This window comes from Canis aureus, chromosome 11, assembly GCF_053574225.1.
Source record: "Canis aureus isolate CA01 chromosome 11, VMU_Caureus_v.1.0, whole genome shotgun sequence".
Classification (NCBI taxonomy): Eukaryota; Metazoa; Chordata; class Mammalia; order Carnivora; family Canidae; genus Canis; species Canis aureus.
The window spans coordinates 27,129,162-27,150,136 of record NC_135621.1 but is presented as its reverse complement, the minus strand read 5'-3'; the positions used below and the strand labels follow the sequence as shown (position 1 = coordinate 27,150,136).

Here is a 20,975-nt window from a genome sequence, read left to right as displayed (position 1 = left end):
CTGCTTATGTCTCTGCCTCTCTCTCTGTGTCTCTTATGAATAAATAAACAAAATCTTAAAGAAAAAGAAAATAAAAACTGACATAAAATAGCTACCATTTTACCCTGGATATGAAAATTAGGAAAAATGACAAAATCAAGAAGAAAAAAAGCCAGAAATCTGAATTTAAACCCTTTCTATACAAGTATTTCATTAAAAGACATGCCATGGGCCTTTTAGGGGTGCCATCCAAGTAACCTCAAGAGCTCTCAACCTGAAAGACCAGAACACAAAACAAAAGCTGATATGTCAAAGAACATCTGATTTAAAAGTATAAGGCATGGGATCCCTGGGTGGCGCAGCGGTTTAGCGCCTGCCTTTGGCCCAGGGCGCGATCCTGGAGACCCGTGATCGAATCCCACGTCGGGCTCCCGGTGCATGGAGCCTGCTTCTCCCTCTGCCTGTGTCTCTGCCTCTCTCTCTCTCTCTCTCTCTCTCTCTCTCTGTGTGACTATCGTAAATAAATAAAAAAAAAAAATTAAAATAAAATAAAATAAAATAAAAGTATAAGGCCAAAAAACAAAAAAATAAAAATAAAATAAATAAATAAAAAAAAGTATAAGGCCTCGGGGCAGCCCAGGTGGCTCAGAGGTTTAGCGCAGCCTTTGTCCTTCGGCCTTGGTACGGGGCTTGATCCTGGGGGCCCAGGATTGAGTCCCACGTTGGGCTCCCTGCATGGAGCCTGCTTCTCCCTCTGCCTGTGTCTCTGCCTCTCTCTCTCTCTGTGTCTGTCATGAATAAATAAATAAAATCTTTAAAAACAAACAAACAAACAAATAAATAAAAGTATAAGACCTTGAATCAGTTTGAGTGGTGGCTAAAAAAATGGAGAAGGGATATCTGCCAGAAAATCTAAAAGGAATAATCAATAGTCTTTCCTGATTTATTAGATATGAATTGCAAAAGAAGGGAAAGTCATAAGCAATGACAGTATCACTGACAGAAAGGAAAGTCAAAAGAGGGATGTAGTTTTAAATTGGTATCATGCATCCTGTGTAAAAAGTTCTATTACACAGCAATCACTATACTCTAGCTAGTTGTTAAGGAGTTTATCTTCCTTATTAGACTATGGGCACCTCAAGGGCAGGAACTTAAACAATTAACTAATGACTCAACAGCAAAACCCAAACCAAAACAAAAAATCATTAGGTGGCTGGCAATACTTCAGCTTCAGGAAACAGATCAGAGGCAGAGTTAAAGTGGCAAGCAAAGTCATATAAATCATTTCAGCTTAAGTTCCTGGGCATTTTTGTCTCTCTCTGTTGTGAACAGTCCCATAGTCAGCACTTGGATTCCTTAATAATGTATCAGCATCTACATTTCCAGTTACATATTCAAAATATAGATGGTTTATTCATTTTCTGGGCTATCTCTCCTGTCTGTAAAAGGTCAATAAACATCCAAAGTCCACTTTTTAATTTGATCAACATAAACACACATGGAGATGAGCTGAACACTTACTACGGCAGACAAGAGTCAGAATGAGACAACAGGGTAAATCTAGTCAAGATCCAATCCCCTAAGCATATGCAATCTTATGGGAATAATAGACACGGACACACATAAATACAGAAGCAGAGGATGCCTTTAACTACAATGATGTTTGGGTTAGCTTACCAACCAAGTCATCAAATTCAACCATTTCCAAAATGTTAATTCACCACTGAAGGGTGAACACAGTCAAAAAAATGCAATGCCAATTCCAAAGTTAGTTTCCGGAGGAGTCTAGAAATGGTGGTTTAGTCACAGCACCACTGAAATCAGTGTACAACTTCTCCTGATGGGAGTAGTACATGGCATTACTGGATAGAAGGATTAGTTTTATTTATTTATTTATTTATTCATGATAGACATAGAAAGAGAGAGAGAGGGGCAGAGACACAGGCGGAAGGAGAAGCAGGCTCCATGCTGGAAGCCCAACGTGGGACTCAATCCCGGGGCTCCAGGATCACGCCCTGGGCCAAAGGCAGGTGCTTAAACCATTGAGCCACCCAGGGATCCCCCGAAGGATTAGTTTTAAAAGAAAGAAAGAAAAAAATAACTAAAATACATTTTCAGTGGTAGATCTTGAGCTAAGGAAATTCCAAGGATTGAAAGCTACTTACTGTGGCATTGATAATCAAAAATGTTATTCACCTAATCAGAGTTAATATGAGTCTTTCACTTGATAAAGCAATCAAGCTAACTCTCACTCTTATTATACACAGAGAGATACACTAAACAAAAGGCCTAATGGATAACCAACAAACAAGTGCCTTTGGAAAGAGCATGAGCTTTGGAATAAAATAAACCAATGTTTAAGTCCCAGTTATAACAAGTAACTTCAAATCTCCATGCCTCAATTTCCTCATCTGTAATTTTAGGACCAACATCTAACTGTTGAGGATTGCTGTGAGAAGTGAGAAATAATTTATAAAAGCACCTAGCTTTGTACCAGGTACCAGTGCCCGTTGTACAGTGGACACTCAACAAATGTTGGTTCCTATATATCCTTTTTATAGTATCTTTTAGCACTAGGACTCAGTATTAATCAGGGCCCTAAAACGAGTAATGGTTACTCATGTTCTTTCCAAAAGAGTAATTAATATTTATTTAAAAAGACAGAGGGGCGCCTGCATGACTCAGTTAAGTGTCTGCCTTTGGCTCAGGTTGTGTCCTGGAGTCCTGAGATGGAGTCCCTGCTTTGGGCTCCCTGCTCAGCAAGGAGTCTGCTTTTCCCTCTCCCTCTGCCCCTCCTCCTGCTCGTGCTCTTCTCTCTCTCAAATAAATAAATAAAATCTAAAAGAAAGAAGGAAAGAGGGCAGCCCCTGTTTAGCGCTGCCTGCAGCCCAGGGCGTGATCCTGGAGACCCAGGATCGAGTCCCACATCGGGCTCCTTGCATGGAGTCCCACACAGGCTCCTCTGCCTGTGTCTCTGCCTCTCTCTCTGTGTGTGTCTCTCATGAATAAATAAAATCTTAAAAAAAAAAAAAAAAGAAATAGTACAATTCTGATTTTCAAATACTTGAGATTATCTAGTTACCCCAAGGTGTACCATAAAACACTCAAAATCACTATTTGTTTATTTTAATTTTTTTAAGATTTTATTTTATTCATGACAGACACAGAGAGAGAGAGAGAGAGAGAGAGAGGGGGGCAGAGATACAGGCAGAGGGAGAAGCAGGCCCCATGCAAGGAGCCTGATGTGGGACTTGATCCCCCATCTCCAGGATCACGCCCTAGGCTGAATGCAGGCGCTAAACCACTGAGCCACCCGGGGATCCCTATTTTAATTTTTAAATGTGTGTGTTTATGTGCACAACATCACACTTGATGTGAAAATGTAGAATTTGAAACCAAATAAGCAAACATGAAACATGGCAACTCAAAAAAGCTTGTAAATCAACATCTTAAGCAATGACCAACAATCCCTTGGGGAGAAGCAACTACTCTAGGCAGCCCTGCTAAGAGTTTATATTGAAGTCAGGCAGCTACTAAGAGGCAGAGCCAGGATTCTGACCCAGGATCCCTGGCACTCAGGCACTCAGGCACTCAAGTACTCTTAACCACTATGCTAAGCCGACTCTCCTTGATCATCTCAAAGCTTTGACTGAATGCTATGCTCAGAACATCTAATTAAATAGAAGTCACCACAATACTATATCATTAAAAACAAAGCCATTTTTCTTATCAACTGTAGTGACATTTTTGTGGCGAAATTTTTTTCCTTTGGTAGCAATCAGAAGAAATGAGGGCCTAGGTTACATGGTTTAACTTTAAAATAAAAGTTTGGAAAAAAAAAGTCTGAGAACATTCTGCAACATAGTAGTCCAAAAAAAACCCCAAAATACCAAGTCACTTCTCAGATAAGTGCTAGGAACATTACTGCCCTGAGGGGAAGTAAGAGAGAGAGAAAAAAAATTCCTAATGTGTATCTATTAGATAATCGAACACAGCTTATGAAAGAAAGAAAGAAAAACCATAGCAAATTCAAGATGCATAATTTCAAACATAACTTCAACAAGAGAAAAACTGGCAAGAAGAAAAAAAATGGAAATACCTTTGTGGGTTACATAGAGATATATTACCTGTATCCACAGTCATGCTCTGTAATAAGGCTCCAAAAACTATGGCCCAAGAGCCAAATCCAATCTACTGTCTGTTTTGTAAACAGGATTTTTTTTTTAAATTTATTTATGATAGTCACAGAGAGAGAAAGAGAGAGAGAGAGGCAGAGACAGGCAGAGGGAGAAGCAGGCTCCATGCACCGGGAGCCCGACGTGGGACTCGATCCCGGGTCTCCAGGATCACGCCCTGGGCCAAAGGCAGGCGCCAAACCACTGCGCCACCCAGGGATCCCTGTAAACAGGATTTTATTGAAACTCAGCTCCATTCATTCACTTACTTATTGTCATTGGCTACTTTCATACCATCATGGTGGTACTGAGTAGCTGCACCAGACTGTAAACAAAATCTAAAATACGTACCATCTGCCTTCTTACAGAAAAAGTCTGCCAATGCTTATTTTGTTTTATAACACTTAACACTATCCAAAATTATTTTATTTTTTTGTTTACTCAATTACTATCGGACTCCCCCATTGGAATGCACTCTTTGTGAACAAAAAGACTGTTCTCCACTATATTTGTAGCACCTAGAACACCACATGGCACCTAGAAAGCACTCAGTACAGGTACTGAATCAATAGCATTCATTGATAAAAGAAAGGAAAACAAACATTTTCCATATTCCCATTCTTCCTTAGATGCACCACAACTATTCACTATCTACCAAAATGTGTCTTGTCAATTAACCACTGGATTTATCACACTGATAAACACGTTAATAAATCCAATGGTGGATTCCCTGGGTGGCGCAGCGGTTTGGCGCCTGCCTTTGGCCCAGGGCGCGATCCTGGAGACCTGGGATCGAATCCCACGTTGGGCTCCCAGTGCATGGAGCCTGCTTCTCCCTCTGCCTGTGTCTCTGCCTCTCTCTCTCTCTCTATCATAAATAAATAAATAAATAAATAAATAAATAAATAAATAAATAAATATTTTAAAAAAATTAAAAAAAAGATTTGCAATATTATCTAAAAAAATAAAAAATAAAATAAATCCAATGGTTGGGACACCTGGGTGGCTCAGTGGTTAAGCACCTGCCTTTGGGTCGAGGCGTGATACTGGAGACCTGGGATCGAGTCCCGTGTCAGGCTCCCTGCATGGAGCCTGCTTCTCCCTCTGCCTGTGTCTCTGCCTCTCTGTCTCTGTGTCTTTCATAAATAAATAAATAAATAAATAAATAAATAAATAAATAAAATCTTAAAAACAAAAACAAAAACAATGGTTAATTTTCACTCCTCATCTTATCTGATCCAGTTGATTTTCACCCTTCCCCATGTGATTTTCAAATCACCGCATTCTCTTAGTTTTCCTCCTACCCAACAGGCCCTTCCTTAGTCTCCTCTGCTGGTGCTATCTCACTTCCCAAATCTCTTAATGTTGGTGTGCTCAAGCAGCCTTCTCTCAGTCTACATTTATCTAGTCAGAGCCAAAACCAATCTTTCTCCCAGATCTGCTCAGTTACAGTCTTCACAATCTCCGTAAATGTAAATGCTTCCAGTTGCTCCAGCCAAAAACTCTTGGGAGAGTCAACCAACCCTCATTCTATTATATCCCATATCCAATCCACCATCAAACCTTGGTGGCTCTATCTTATAAATATATATTCCAGGTTAATGTTCGCTTCTAACCACCTCCACTGCCACTATCCTGGTTCAAGCCAAAATCATCTCTTGCCTGAGAGGACATAACAGCCCCCTGACATCTCTGCTTCCTTCCACCTTTACTCCCTTACAGTTTACCCTCAACAGAGGAGCCAGGTGATCATAGCTAAAATGTAAATCAGCAAGCTGCTGGATGCTCAAAAACCTCTAAAAGCTAGCTAGCTCTCTTTCCCACTTAAAGTCTTATGTAGTTTGTTCCCTGAAGACTTTCCGCCTCTTTATTCCCTCCACTCCAGATACAGAAGGTTCCGTGACCATCCTAGAGCATGTCAAGCAAGCTTCCGTTTCAGGGCCTTTGTACTCGCTGAAAGGCTCTCCTGGTTTAAGGAAATAAACCAAGACTCCTGAATCAGGCACTTCCATGAAGTATTGTGTCAACTAACTTTAAAAACAAGTCTGTAGAGTAGGTATTGATAACCCTACTTTATAGATTAGGAAAGTGAAGTTCACGGGTCGCCTAACAAATGATGGAGTTGGGGTTCATCCCTGATTAGTGTGCACAGAATGAGAGCTCAAAGTGAAGTTTTGCTGGTTAAAAGGAGACGACTCCGATATCCTCTGAAGTCACAGTGATTCCAACTGCTAAACGATGCATGTTGACAGCAGAAGGATATGAGAAAGGGCAGTCAGAGAGGTAAGAGGACAACCAGAGGAGGAAGTTATCCAAGCCAAGAGTGGAAAGTGTCAAGGACAAGGCAGTGGTGTCAAATGGAACTGAGACACCACAACCCCAAGAACCACACACATACGGCATAGTAAAGTACACTTGTGGCTAACAGCAACTCTCATCTTAATTGGGGGGGGGGGGGGACGTATTTCTGCCAATTATTAACCAAAGATATCCCAAGTACTGCCACTCGTCTGCAGCAAGAATATGAAAATAGGCAATATAGGTAAGCAACACAGCTTCACACCTAGGTTCTCCTCTGGCCAGTGGAACGAAGTTTGTGTGTGCGGGGGCCTTTAAGGGAAATGACTGCTCTTTAAATTTCAGAAGGCAAAGAAAACAAAAATTATTTTCTTCCAGACTCCCTGTGGGGGTATGTGGGATCATCGCTGTCTATCTCCCAGATATCTTCTAACAGACCAAAAACAGTAGGTAGGGCGGAGGGTGTGCTGCGCCTCACCTCGAACTGTTTCAGCATCTTCTCTCCTGTGTCTCATTCCTCCCCGTCCCACAAGTCACGACTGCAGACACCCACCCGCCCTCTCCCTCTCATCCCCATCCCCCAACCATACCCCGGGACTGGCCCCACAGACGCCCCACACCCCTCAGTGGCCCGGGCGTGAAGACCCCGCCTCACCACGGCTCCGGCCACAGCGTGGACCAGGCTTTCGTAGGACAGCACGGAGGCCATTGCTGCGGCTCCCCGCAGACCTAGCAACACTTTTCCCTCAGGAGCCGCAGCGAGCGGAGGGAGGAAAGAAGCGCCGGAGCCCGGGGCGTGAGCGTCACAGGCCCCACCTCCTCAGGCCCGCCTCCTCCAGAACAACCACTTCCGGGTCTTAGCGCGCAGTGTCTCCCAGCCAGAGGCCGCAGGGGCGGAAAGAGGGGAAAGGCGGGCCCAGGAAAGTCCCTTGTCTCTGATTGGTCCGCGGACGTGTGTGGGCGGGGCATAGAAGCGCTGGCCCAATCATGCGGAGCAGCCTGACAGTCAGAAGGCCGGGGGCCGCCCCCTGGGTCTGACCCGGGTTGTCTCGCGCTCGCGGACCTGGCAGGATGTGCTTCAACAGGGGCACGTGGAAAGGTTTAGGTGGCCACCTTCCCTGCGTAAGACTGACTGGTAGCCGGCAGGATGGGGATTCAAACATCACTATTTCTTTGCGAGTTAACTCGTATTTTCTCTCGACGATATTTTTAAACTCACATTTTATCCGAAAGGAAGTGTTGATTGGACAAAAGTTCAACACTTTTGAAATCTCCCGGGTGTTGTAGGAAGACAAAATGGAGCTTGAGATCAAAGCGATCGAATACAGGTGGGATTATTCTCGTGATCAACTAGGAAAGTCACTTAACCCTTTTGGTTTTCTCTCTTATTTGAGAGAGAGGGCGGGCAGAGGGGCAGAGGGAGAGTGAGACTCTCAAGCGGACCCCGTGCTGAGGGCGCTACCCAGGCGCCCCAGTTTTCTCTTTTGTTGAGTGTTAATACAACTCCACTGCCGTAAGGACTGCAAAAGCTAATTTTATGTATACGTACTTTATAATAAATGCTGAAGGAAAAAAAACTTCACAAGTTCCTAAGAACCAAACGACAAAGAACTGGAGAAACCATTTTCAACCTCTAACCTGTCATACTATGAGACACGAGGTCTTAGGACTCCACCCTGCTTGAGTGCCATTGCCACGTCTCCTCCAGTACCAGTACCAGCTGGTTTCAGTCTCAGTACCAGCTGAGTTTATTTACCCTTGCAGTACTGCTGGTGATAATTCAAGGAGTGCTTCCTACACGTCTGCTCTGTGCTTTACTATGTCCGTTATATTTACTCCTCAGGAGACGGCCCTAGCAATGTTTATCTGGTCATGTTTCCACAAGATTTGTACAAAATGTTTTAAGCACCACTGGTTAAGATCTTTACACTTAAACTCTTCATTTATGGTGATGCTGCAGTGACCACAAACTACGTGAAAGGTGAGTTGGGGACACAAGTAGATTTATGGGGACACCTATTTATGTGTATGGTCCTTACTCCTAGACCTCCTGTTGCAAAAATGGCCTCCAGAATACTCTCACCACTCCCTAGGATCATTACAGAAAACCGCAGGTCCGAACATCAAATGAAAATAGTTTGCTGGCACTGAAACAGAGAGGCTGGTCTGTTTTAATATTTAAGCAGAAGACACAGTTCTTTTTAAAGATTTTGACAGAGAGCCAGCACACACAAGCAGAGGGAGTAACAGAGCAGCTCTCCTAGCAGTAAGGTGCAAGCAGGGATCCATCTCGTGATCCTGGGATCGGGACCTGAGCCAAAAGCAGACATTTAACTGACTGAGCCACTCAGGTGCCCAGAAGACTCAGTTCTCATTGACTCATCAAACTGGAAGCGCTCTCCTGTCAAGAATATACTGGACTATGTAGCATACAATTTTTTTTATATGTTAGTAATTCAACACAATAGAATTGATCAGAATTCCCACTTGTAGGGCACAAAATCAGAGCAAGTAACATATTCATACATTCTTCTGCATCCCAGCAATCAAAATAATTTTAATCAAGATACAGCATTTTCTACTGAAAACACTACAATTAGCAGAGGTGCCTGGTACCTTAGTCTCAGGTCAGACTCTTTTTGGCTCAGGTCATGATTTAAGTCATGAACCTGCTTAAAAATTCTCTATCTGCGGGAGCCCTGGGTGGCTCAGTGGTTTAGCACCTGCCTTTGGCCTAGGGCATGATCCTGGAGTCCTGGGATCCAGTCCCACGTCTGGCTCCCTGCATGAAGCCTGCTTCTCCGCTCCCCAGCCCCCATGAATAAATAAAATCTTAAAAAAAAAAATTTCTATCTGCTCCTCTGCTCAACACCTCCCTCTTGCGAGCACTTTCGCTCTTAAAAAAAGCAATTGCATAGGTATACCACATATTAATACTATTTCTGTAATTGATTTTGACTTTGTTTTTGAAAGTTGAATTGTTCCCTTTGTTCTAACCATTCACTTTTACATCTAATTTAGTATTGATAATTGTAGATTTTCCTTAGGGCTTCCTGAGTTTTAGGGGCAGTCTCCCTTATACAAATAGCGTATTAAAAAATTATGCATGTCCTTTTATACCTATGGCATCAAACACAAAAGTGAGTTAAACGAACCTATCCAGAACTTAATTCTAATAGATCATTCTACAGAAAATTGTGAATTTACACTCCCACCAGCACTACACAAAAGGTCTCACTGAATTACCAAGGTATTTATAACTCACCAATTTAACACGCCATAGTTTAAATTTACTCTATGAAAAGCTTAACAGCTATTTTAGTATTTGTTGCCTATTTACCTCAGGGTTATTTTCCTCCCCAAACTGGGCACTCTAATAGGTATGCTATATTGGTTGTAAATACTCAACTTTGAAATTACTGCACCATAATTTAAAAAAATATTTTCTTGTCCCCAGTATTGGGCCTGCCACGGTGTTCTAAGCACTTCAATTATGCTACATCTCTTACTATTAGGAGAAACCCGTTGGGCGTGCACATTCGCACAATGATATGTGGTATTCCTTATTCAATCAACCCTCTTCAAAAGTATTTTGTTTCCAATTTCTTGAAGTCACGAACAATTCTACAAGAAACCAGCTTGTACAGACTGGGCAGTAGAGCACAGAAGAGGAAGAGAAATCTGAAGAACAAGCCTAGTGAGAATACCAGCTTCCCAAATAATCAGGGGTGTTAACTTGGGCAATGTACTTAAAAGTGCTTGTTTCCTCATCTATATAATACAGGAATAAGAGCACCTGCCCTTATGGTCATTATCAGAATGCAGTCAAGGCTTTCAAACTGATTACAGTGTGTCTGGCACCAAGCAAGTACTACTTATCTAAGTGGCTACTTGGGTGCATTAATGTTAAATATTACAAAATCTCTAAAATACAAGTTGTTTCTCCCTTATCCCATTAGGCCAGTTATTTCCTAAAGTGGCATCCTAATTGTTACCCCAGGTATTTTCTCCCTTTCTTCTGTGGTGTAGTTTTTTACTGGGAACATGACCACACAGCAGTGGATTATTTTTTTCTAGCTTTCCTTGCAAGTAAATATTGTTTCAAGATTAAAAAAAGGCCAATGTCAGGAGAAGTAATAAAATCTTAACTATGTGTATCAGCATCAGTATCTCAGTATGTGCTTCCCTTGTGCCCTCTCCTGTTTCCTCAGGCTAGAAGATCAGCATCAGAGCAAGTACTTTTGGCCTCAGAAATGGAAGCTACCTTCTGAGTACAGAACGGCTTACCTCTGGCCTGCAATCTGGAAGAAAAGTAAAGCTGTTTAACACCTAATACCTTCTTAGAAGTCACTGTTAACAGCACTTTATAAACTGAAGCCTACTATGTCCAGCAAATAACTTAAGGTGAGTGGCTCAAGACCTAAAAGAAACAGAACATGTACTCAGGAAAAAAAAAAAAAGTGTGTGTGTGTGGGGTCAGTATCCAGTTTGAAACCATACTTTATTTTTAATGTAGCTAGAAATCCAATAACTATATATATATTTTTTTCAATAACTATATATTTTTAAGCAAAAAAAACCTCCTTTACTTTTCCTTCTTATAGCATTGTTAGCACAAGAAAAAACACTTCTTGTTTAGAAATGATACGGAGTTTCTATGAAAATGAATGTACTTCATATTTGTGGAACTTAAAAGCACAGGACACATTTCCAGAAGACCAATTTTACTTTTACCCATTTATAGTAATATTTGCAGTGTTAGAATGTACTTAATATATAATTAAGTAAATCAAATAAGGAACCCAAAGGAAACTGGTCTTGAGTTATTCACAGCACACATTAGAAAATTTGAGAACACACATTAACAAAAAAACCACTGGCAAGCTCAAACGCAAGTTTATATGCTGAGTATTTTTAAAGGGTTTAAAAAGCATGCTCAGTTAGCATACAGCCTTTTCTCACTTATATAACAGATGCATTTCTATCTGCATGTGTACAGCAAAAGGTTAGAACCTTAATCAACTTACTTTTGATATTAGAAATGTGCTATTTCAGAAATGTATTCCTTGGAATTTTCTTCACTGCTCCTACCACTGAATCTTCAAATAGGCAAAGTACAGAGGGTCTCATCCCTTGAAACCGTTTTTAAACATGGTTAAAATGAAAGATAGGTAGAAACCCAGCAATTCCTGTACAGCGCCTGGACTTAGTCTTAATTAAATGTAGGAGTTGAATGTACAACGGAAAACTATCATTCCTTTATCCTTGGAAGAGAGGAAGGGAGAGAGAGGAGATTGGGAAAAGGTGCAGTATTTAAGAGCTGAATAGGAGCAGGACGACTCATAATGCCATCAACTCCGCAGCGAAGAACCATGGATCTCATCAATTTTATAATTCATGTTGGATCAAGAAGTTTGGTTCCTTTCCGTAGATCAATGAATTCAAACCTCATACTCTCCCAAATATGAAGATGAATAACGTAAGATAAACTCCAATTGCAACAGGTATTTCCTAAGTTGAAGACTGAACACCAAAGGGAATCCCTCCTTCCAACATCTTTTGACATGGCAAGATTTCGCCTAAGTGGAAACCTATGAAATCGCTTGGGCCAAGTAAGAAACTACAGCTGTTTTGAGTATCACCTTACATAATCACTATATGTATTACATATTAAACCCAGCATTACATATGCTTGCACAATTACGCTGTGAATGATAATAGTATTGATGATGCCAGTGAAAGGGGCTATCTTTAGCCCAAAAAGAGTACTGGGGCGGGGATGGGAGGTGGTGAAAACAATTAAAAAGCACACAAAGAAATGGGTATTTTCTGACCAGGAAAGGTCACTCTAAACACAGAAATATAAAAAGAAAAGTATTCCCTTATTTCCTCTATGTGGAAATAATGCAAAACATTTATTTTCTGTATCAGACAAGAACACAGCTAAGTAATCCAACTCTACTGCAGCATTATAAAAATCATCCCTTCACCACAGTGTAAGATTTAAATGCATCTGCATAAGGGTGCACATCATATAAAAGGAGTAAGGTTGCTGCTGCCCTGCCAAGCACTTCCGGTCCCTACCCAGGTCCTACTGCAATACTGGTGGTCCCAATGGTTTTATCCAAATAAATTGTGTTTAAAAAGTAAAACATTTAAAAAGACAAGTCAAAATACCTCAGTAACCATACTTCCAACTCAAACTTCATCTATTTAAATGTTATATTTGCCTCCTGTTAATAAACCTTTATTTCACTCAAACTGAGCAATAATAAATCTTCCACACTGAAGTAGCTTCCTTGCCCAATTAATCCAAAGGGAAAAAAACTGAAATGATTAGTAAAGAAAAATGTAGGGACTAACACACTCTTTTAATGTTTTTAAATATTTTTAAGGTTTAAAAAGTGTTTAAAGTTTGTAATTCCTAGTAGGAAAACATTATCTGAATGAATACCCTAATGGCAAACCACTGTAGAATGTTTCAGTTGCATGTGGGGCAGAGGGGTAGGGATTCTCTTCACAGCACCCCAGCTTTCTTCTTGAGAAGGTCAGAGGTACACTGGTTTGTATTATTGCGACATCCATTAGGTGATCGAAGTTGCTTTTCTTTCAGCAAGGGCTTTGTCAGAAGGGCATTATGCTTGACCTCCAAATTTGGCTGACAATTTACTGATGAGATTCATAACCTTTGGGTTGCTCTGATATTTTGACATATTTGCTGGGTTCTGGGCTACATCCTGGAAGGCCACCATAACTTCTGGATCCTGCAAAGAAAGGTGGTGGGGTATTTTTTTAGTATTTAAAAAAGAGTTCTGTGGTTTAACAAGTTTATTACCCTAAATCCTACATCTTTATTTAGACTGACAATTTCATCATGGCCAAGTTAAATTGGGGTCTGGACAAGTCCCTCAAGTTAAATATTACTAATGTGCACTTCAAAATCAAATGCCTAATTACATCACTTAAACTAGATCATGAAAAAAAGCATACACAATTTTGATAAGAATCACTAAACTCTACTCTTGAAACGAATACTACACTATATGTTAACTACAATTTAAATAAAAACTTGGAACATAAAAAGAAAAAAAAGACAACTGGATATAATCAAACTATCACAGAGTATTTCCTATAAATCAATTTTTAGTAATTTAAGCTACTTATTCTGAAGAAAAAAAAGCCTAATTGTGTAATTAGCTATTTGGTAACTCAGAGAAGTAAAACATGGCTAATAGAGTAACTTTTGTCTCTACATAGAATTAATGAAAGAAATGCCTATGATAAATGCCCAACTTTGTTCTTTCAAGTCTTACCTGCATGGCTGCAAGAACCTCTGGGTCACTAAGAATTTCATTGAGCCCAGGCATTCCTGCCATTCCAGGCATCCCCCCTGCCATTCCAGGCATTCCTCCAGGAAAATTACTAGGCATTCCCCCTGGAAAGCCACCTGCAAGAATAAATGAAGTAACTGCACAGACACCAACCATATTCTGAAGTAGTCTTACAGCAGCACACTACTTCCTTCTGATGAAAATCACACCCACACTCCCATGTGCATATGCAAAGAACAAGGGGCCTACTAAATACTCTAACTGGATGTAAGAAGACCTAATTTTACCTTGAAATTTTCTCTTAAAAAAATAAGGCTGTAAGTCAACTTTGTTACTTTCTGCATTTATTTTTTCCTAGTAATAAAACTGTTTTTTTAAAAAAAGACAACTAACCTCACCTTAAAGAGAAAGCTAACAGTCCCTTGATATTACAAAATTTAAAAGTCTAATAAATCATTTTGGTCATATTTTCTCACTCTAACATTATGTTTCAATTTAAAGATCTAATTAGTAAGACTTTGGCTGTTTTTAAACATGTTTAAGTATGTTTAAACTGTATTGCTCTAGAGAGAGCAGTCATTCTTTTAAGTACTATATGAAATGTTTGTTATAAAAAGCTGTGGATTTCTATCTCCACCCTAAACAGAATCCAAATCTTTGGAAGTGAAAATCTGCATTTTTAACAGGCACTCCTGGTGTTTCTTCTTTTCACTGAGAACAAAGCTCTAGCAACAAAGATTTAATTTTCCCAGTGTATTTTTAGATTATAAACCCAAATTATCACCCAGTTTTTCACTACCATAAACCTTTTATGTCCATTAGAAATATTCTGAAATCAGTTATGCCAATATACACATCCTAAAGGGAAACACACATTACCTTAATATATTCTATATATCAAGGGTGACTATATATAAGATATCATAAAGAAACACATATAATAAACTCATTTCTGCCGGCTCAATAACTTAAATATGCCTATAAATAGTAAGTAAGGTAAGGGAATCTAAAAGGGCCTGAAAAGAACTTCTTAAAAAAAAAAAATTACTGGCCCAAAGCACCAGGAGTTAATCAGTCTACTTGTCAAATTTAGATAATAAAATCCACATAATAAAAAATTATATCTAGTACTAGTCTATATTTTAGTGGTTGTTTTCTTCAGACAGCAAGTCACCCAACATATGGTCTTTGTTTTTAAAGTTGCTTGGCACATGACCTTTTAGAATAAAGGTATCTTTTCTAGCCTTTGACCATATAACTTAAGTTGTAGCCAGTGGCATATAGCCATTAAGGGGTGTGTAAATGCCTCTGTAAACCTTCCTTCGGAAAAAGGAGATTATTATTATTAAAGCTGAAGGCAATTGATTCCCCATTAGAATTACAAACTTTACAAGAATCTCTTCTGGTTCTTTAAATTTCACACTGCCTCATTCGGGAAGTATTCAAAAATTGTTCTTTAGGTGCCTTTTTAACTGCTCTTCTACTTGTACCATATAGGCCGGCCTCTGCTATCACTGAAGGCTTTGGCCCCCTGGTAATTTCTAATCACTTGACATTTACAAAAAACAGCTTACATTTATTTTTACCCTAGACTCAAAATGTTTTTTATGCTTAGTAATTCCTAACAGGGCTTTTACCTAGTATCTCATGAATATCAATGTCTAACAGAATAAAATCCCATTATAACAATTTAGAAATACTTAAAATACATCATAATCAATTCATAGGTCTCTAAGAAAAATACAATGCTCAAACCTCAATAAATGTTAGCTATTATAAAAAAGTATACTGCTCAAAGCATGAAGAAAATAACATACTGTATTTCTATTAACATTTAAGTTTTAAAGGAAAATGAAACTTTTAAGAAGCTAACATTCTAAAGGCTTTTCAATATTCCAGGGACTAACAGTACTAAATATAATAGACATACATGAGCTCCCAAATCAGAATGTTCTCCAATTATTTACAATACTAATAGTTTTAATTTTTCTTTTAAAAATACCTGGGAAAGAGCCATACTGAGCTCCTGATTGTCGTCTGGCTTCTTCCTCCTTTAATACAAAGAAATAAAGAAATCATATAGTGGTGGTGTTGGGGAGTCTACTGTCCACGGTTACCCTAAGCCATGCAAAATCATGAAAAAATTGTCAAATCGGCAAGTCAGAGAACTTAAGAGACAAGTTTCAAAAAGCAATATGAACTAAAGAACACACACCCCTCAGTCCCCATTTTGAAATTTCCCAGCTAGGCTGTCCTTGAGCATTACTTTAGGTAACGATGTGAAGTAGTGTTTTACTTCTACTTGGGGCAGGAAAAGAGCAACACCTGGAAAGCAATTCACTGATGTCTGTCTGTCCTTATGCAAAGTAAAAATTCTTAATGTTGATAAACTTCAAAATAAAATGACATGGCTAGATTACATAGATTGCCAATGACTTTTGTTTCCCAAGATCATCTTTTCCATACTTTCTCTATGTAACTTAATACAATCGGAATTTACCAATTAATTATTTTTAGCAAAGTAAAAGAAAAAATATATTTCTGTCATAACCAGTTATAAAGTCATCAAGAATATACAAATGTGAAAATTACTTTTGAATACAATAACTATAATCCTAATATATTAAAATGCTTTAAAAGCATTTAATATTAACTTTATTTTTTAATATTAGCTTTATTAAATCTTACTAAATTCAGAGACATGCCTGGGTGGCTCAGCAGTTAGGTGCCTGCCTGCCTTTGGCCAAGGGCATGATCCCGGCATGGAACCGGCTTCTCTCTCTGCCGATGTCTCCGCCTCTCTCTCTGTGTCTCTCATGAATAAATAAATAAGATCTTAAAGTATTGAATTCATTCAGTATAATTAATTATAAATTCATGTTATTTTGTTAACTATTAATATTAAATGACAAAAATTAGGATGTAAGGCTATATAATATAGCTTTATAACCTTTTATTCAACAACGATGGAAAGAACTACGTGAAACCTGACAGCAACAAATGCAAAAAGCTAATCCAGTAAAATAAAAAAGAGGAGAAACCTTAAGAACAGCAAAAATATTGTGGATGAATTATGAATACTTTTCTTTCTTCTAAGTTTTATGATTTTATAACTAAAAATGAATAGAGTCTATTTTATCTTATTTTTATTTTATTTATTCATGAGAGACATAGCGAGAAAGAGAGGCAGAGAAATAGGCAGAGGGAGAAGCAGGCTCCATGCAGGGAGCCCAATGCAGAACTTGATCCCGGGACTACGGATCACACCCTGGGCCGAAGGCAAGCGCTAAACCGCTGAGCCACCCCGGGATCCCCTAGTCTTTTATTTTATTTTATTTTATTTTATTTATTATTTTATTTATTATTTTATTTTATTTTATTTTATTTATTTTTTAAAGATTTTATTTATTTATTTATTTATTCATGACAGACAGAGAGAGGCAGAGACACAGGCAGAGGGAGAAGCAGGCTCCATGTAGGGAGCCTGACATGGGACTCAATCCCAGGTCTCCAGGATCACACCCTGGGCTGAAGGCAGCACTAAACTGCTGAGCCACCTAGTCTATTTTAAATAGCTATGAATCCACTATTGGAACCGCTGAGCCACCTAGTCTATTTTAAATAGCTATGAATCCACTATTGGAACAGAAGGAATCATAAAACTCAACAAATCAGGGCAAGCATCCACAAGAAAACAAATAATACTGACAAGTTTTAATTACCTGAGCAAAAAAAAAAAATTCCTAATTTTAGGAGGACACAAGAATATAAACTGGTGATATATAAACTAACTTAGGAGGGATCCCTGGGTGGCGCAGCGGTTTGGCGCCTGCCTTTGGCCCAGGGCGCAATCCTGGAGACCCGGGATCGAATCCCACATCGGGCTCCCGGTGCATGGAGCCTGCTTCTCCTTCTGCCTGTGTCTCTGCCTCTCTCTCTCTCTGTAACTATCATAAATAAATAAAAATTTAAAAAAAATAAAAATAAAAAAATAAACTAACTTAGGAATTTAAGAACAAAAACAAAAACAAAAAAAAGGAATTTAAGAACAGAAATATCCCTACAAATTGGAGATAGTGAAGGAAGGAAAAACTGTAAGTAGCATCATTACCCTACACAACTGCAGCCAGCATGAAATAAGAGCCAGGAATTAGAATGATATCCTAAAACTCTATCTACTCTATTTCCCATTAATGGTTTAGCTATAGGGGCACCTGGGTGGCTCAGTGGTTGGACGTCCTGATCCCGGGGTTCTGGGAATGAGTCCCATATGTAGGGAGCCTGCTTCTCGCCTTGCCTGTGTCTCTGGCCTCTGTGTCTCTCATGAATACATAAATATAATCTTAAAAAAAGGGGGGGAGGGCGGGAATCCCTGGGTGGCTCAGCGGTTTAGTGCCTGCTTTCGGCCTGGGGCGTGATTCTGGAGTCTCAGGATCAAGTCCCACGTCAAGCTCCCTGCATGGAGCCTGCTTCTCCCTCTGCCTGTGTCTCTGCCTGTGTGTGTGCATGTGTCTCATGAATAAATAAATAAAATCTTAAAAAAAAAAAAAAAAAAAGGTTTGGCTATAGAAACTTTACCCTCTGGGCTCTTTCATGTTCTTCCCGAGCCTTCTTAACCCTTTCTATTCTTTCTTTGATCTCTCGCTCTTCACGTTTTCGTTCATACTTCCTCCGATGTTCAGCAATTTTCTGGGCCTACGGAAAAACAAAAAGCCACAGAAAAAATGCTTTCTTTAAAAGCTGAATAAGGGCAATCCAAATCGCCAGTTTTGTAAAATAATTATTTTTCTTTGTGAAAAGGCTTAAATTCAACACACAGTTCTGAGCGATAAATTTACTTTACAGAGAAAGACCTTACATAACTCACAGTTTAACAAGTCCACTGTGAAACAAAGAGGCAGAGACTGAAGTTAGAAGTGTTATAAATTTCAAACAAGTAACTAGTGCAAGGATGTCAAGTGCAATTCTTGCCTGATACTAGCCATGGGAAGGCAGAGATTGAAATGCACACACCAGTATTGCCATAGTCTAACTACACTGAAGTTTTCTTGTCCATAAAATGAAGGTGGGCAGGCAAAGAGAAATAAGTCTTACAGAAGGCTGTAAAGATTAAGAAAAAATGTATGTATCAGGCACTAGCATATAGCCTGGATCAAATATCTGGAATATATTATTTATTCAGAAAATAAAGTAAATATACGAAAGTAATATTCAATTGTTACTTCAGCTTGTTTACCATTTTCTAAGAATCTCGTGTTCTAGACTCTCTTATCATAACCTTGCTGGAGTTAGTCATGTTATGAAAAGAAAAAAGAACTCAAAGTCTCTGATTATAGGTAAGTTAAATCCAGTAATTTCCACTACCTTGTAACCTTTGGGAATAAATTCTTGGTAATGTAACTTCCCACAAAACTGAAGAATTTACCATGTAAATGCACTAAATTGATTTTAACAATTATCTTTAAACAGAATATCCTAGCTTTTGGAGTCACTATTATCATTTTTAAAATAATGAAACATGCTAACTTCCATAATGTCCTCATGCTTTATACAGTTGCTGCATACACCTATAAGAAACAAGGACAGAGCAGATGCAACCTTGGTCACACTTTATAAATCTTCTATTTCTTTCCTTGCTGTAAACTCGATGCTCCCCCCCTCCTATTTCTAACTCTCTAATTACAACTCTATTACAGGCTTGCAAACAAAGTAACAGAGCTTGCTGTAATGCAGCATTAAAAATAGAGGCGTGATAAACTATTGAAGTTTCCTGAGTACAAACATCAGTGATTATAGATGGAAATATCCAAATGTTTCTTCGTATCTGTTTTGCAGGTAAATTACTGCCAGAAGTACTAGAACCACAGAGCATCACAATAATGACATTCTCTTTCTCTACTTGAACATACCCTGGGTTGAACTTCTTTCAGCATTGCACTAGCATCTTCATCATAATCCAGTTTACAAGCAAGGGCAAGATCATGTGCTGCTTCCTCCCAATGACCCAGAAGTCTGAAACAGATTAAATTCATTTTAGGGGCCTTTTATACATATCAACTAATGTGGTGGTGTCTTTCTTTCTTTTTTTAAGACGACTTTATTTATTCATGAGAGACACACACAGAGAGAGAGGCAGAGACACAGGCAGAGGGAGAAGCAGACTCCATGCAGGGAGCCCGGTGTGGGACTCGGCCACGGGACTCCAGGATCATGCCCTGAACCAAGGGCAGATGCTAAACCACTGAGCCACCCAGGGATCCCCAAAACATAAAACTTTTAAAAAAATTATATAGAGCTACAATTGTCAACAATTTCAACTCCTTAAAAACAGGATTAACATAATATACACTTAGCATGCTATAAGGCAGAAAACAATACACGTGTGCACATTTTATTAAAAGAAAGACGATAAATCAGAAACTGAAGGCTGGTGGGATAAGGTAAGAATGGACTAGAGGGGACCACAATGGAAATGAGACTTCCCTGGTACACCTGTCAACTCAGTTTTGACTCCTTAAATATGCAAATATTTTATATACGTGAAGAAAATTAACCAGAAAAGACTGGAATAAAAAAAGGTTGTTTACCGCACAGAGCATAAACCATACAGGAAAAAAAGGAACATACACATACATGCATTTATTTATGGTGTATGTATGTATGTATTTATTTAGTGTGTGTGCAGGTAGGAGAACAGGGGGAAGGGAAGAGGGAGAAGAAGAATCTGAAGCAGACTCTCTCCCATGACGCGAAGATCATGACTGAACCGAAATCACCCAAGCTCTCCAAAAGTCAGGTAATTTTTAAAACAGTATTTTTGGGACGCCTGGGTGGCTCAGCGCTTGAGCATCTGCCTTCAGCTCAGGTCGTGGCGTGATCCCAGGGTCCGGGGATAGAGTCCCGCATCTGGCTCCCTGTCAGGAGCCTGCTTCTCTCATGAAAAAATAAATTTAAAATTTTAAAAAACAGCAACAATATTTTGACTGTGTATCTTAAGTGGAATATACTCTAAGGATAAAAGCTGCAACATACAAAACACAACGTATAAAACTTTACTTAGAATATTATTTCAAAAAAAAAGAAAAAAAAAATATTATTTCAAAATAGGATTATAAAACAATCTTATGTTATCATACAGTAACACAAGTAAATATATTATGAGTAAAGATTTTGAGTCTAGAATAGTGTTAAA

General features: G+C 39.1%; 2 protein-coding genes and 1 long non-coding RNA gene across 4 annotated transcripts in view; 1 reads left to right on the top strand and 2 right to left on the bottom strand.

Annotated features, from left to right (window-relative positions):
• SLC25A17 (solute carrier family 25 member 17) overlaps positions 1 to 7,291 on the bottom strand; it is a 39,583-nt gene extending 32,292 nt beyond the window's left edge. The window contains exon 1 of the mRNA XM_077914389.1: positions 7,108 to 7,291. Coding sequence (XP_077770515.1) covers positions 7,108 to 7,161 — 54 coding nt within the window. The 5' untranslated portion in view covers positions 7,162 to 7,291. The remainder of the gene's footprint in view (positions 1 to 7,107) is intronic.
• A 167-nt stretch (positions 7,292 to 7,458) lies between these two features.
• Positions 7,459 to 19,840, top strand: LOC144323662 (uncharacterized). The gene is made up of 4 exons (XR_013389043.1): positions 7,459 to 7,780; positions 8,296 to 8,433; positions 10,664 to 10,856; positions 19,619 to 19,840. It is a non-coding gene; the product is annotated as an uncharacterized LOC144323662 (long non-coding RNA).
• Positions 11,160 to 20,975, bottom strand: part of ST13 (ST13 Hsp70 interacting protein) — a 33,911-nt gene continuing 24,095 nt past the window's right edge. For both annotated transcript variants that reach the window (XM_077914386.1, XM_077914387.1), the window contains exons 8-12: positions 19,693 to 19,795; positions 18,362 to 18,478; positions 15,786 to 15,834; positions 13,766 to 13,899; positions 11,160 to 13,216 (exon numbers count right to left, since the gene is read on the bottom strand). In XM_077914386.1, the coding sequence (XP_077770512.1) occupies positions 13,088 to 13,216; positions 13,766 to 13,899; positions 15,786 to 15,834; positions 18,362 to 18,478; positions 19,693 to 19,795 (532 nt within the window). In that variant the 3' untranslated portion in view covers positions 11,160 to 13,087. The remainder of the gene's footprint in view (positions 13,217 to 13,765; positions 13,900 to 15,785; positions 15,835 to 18,361; positions 18,479 to 19,692; positions 19,796 to 20,975) is intronic.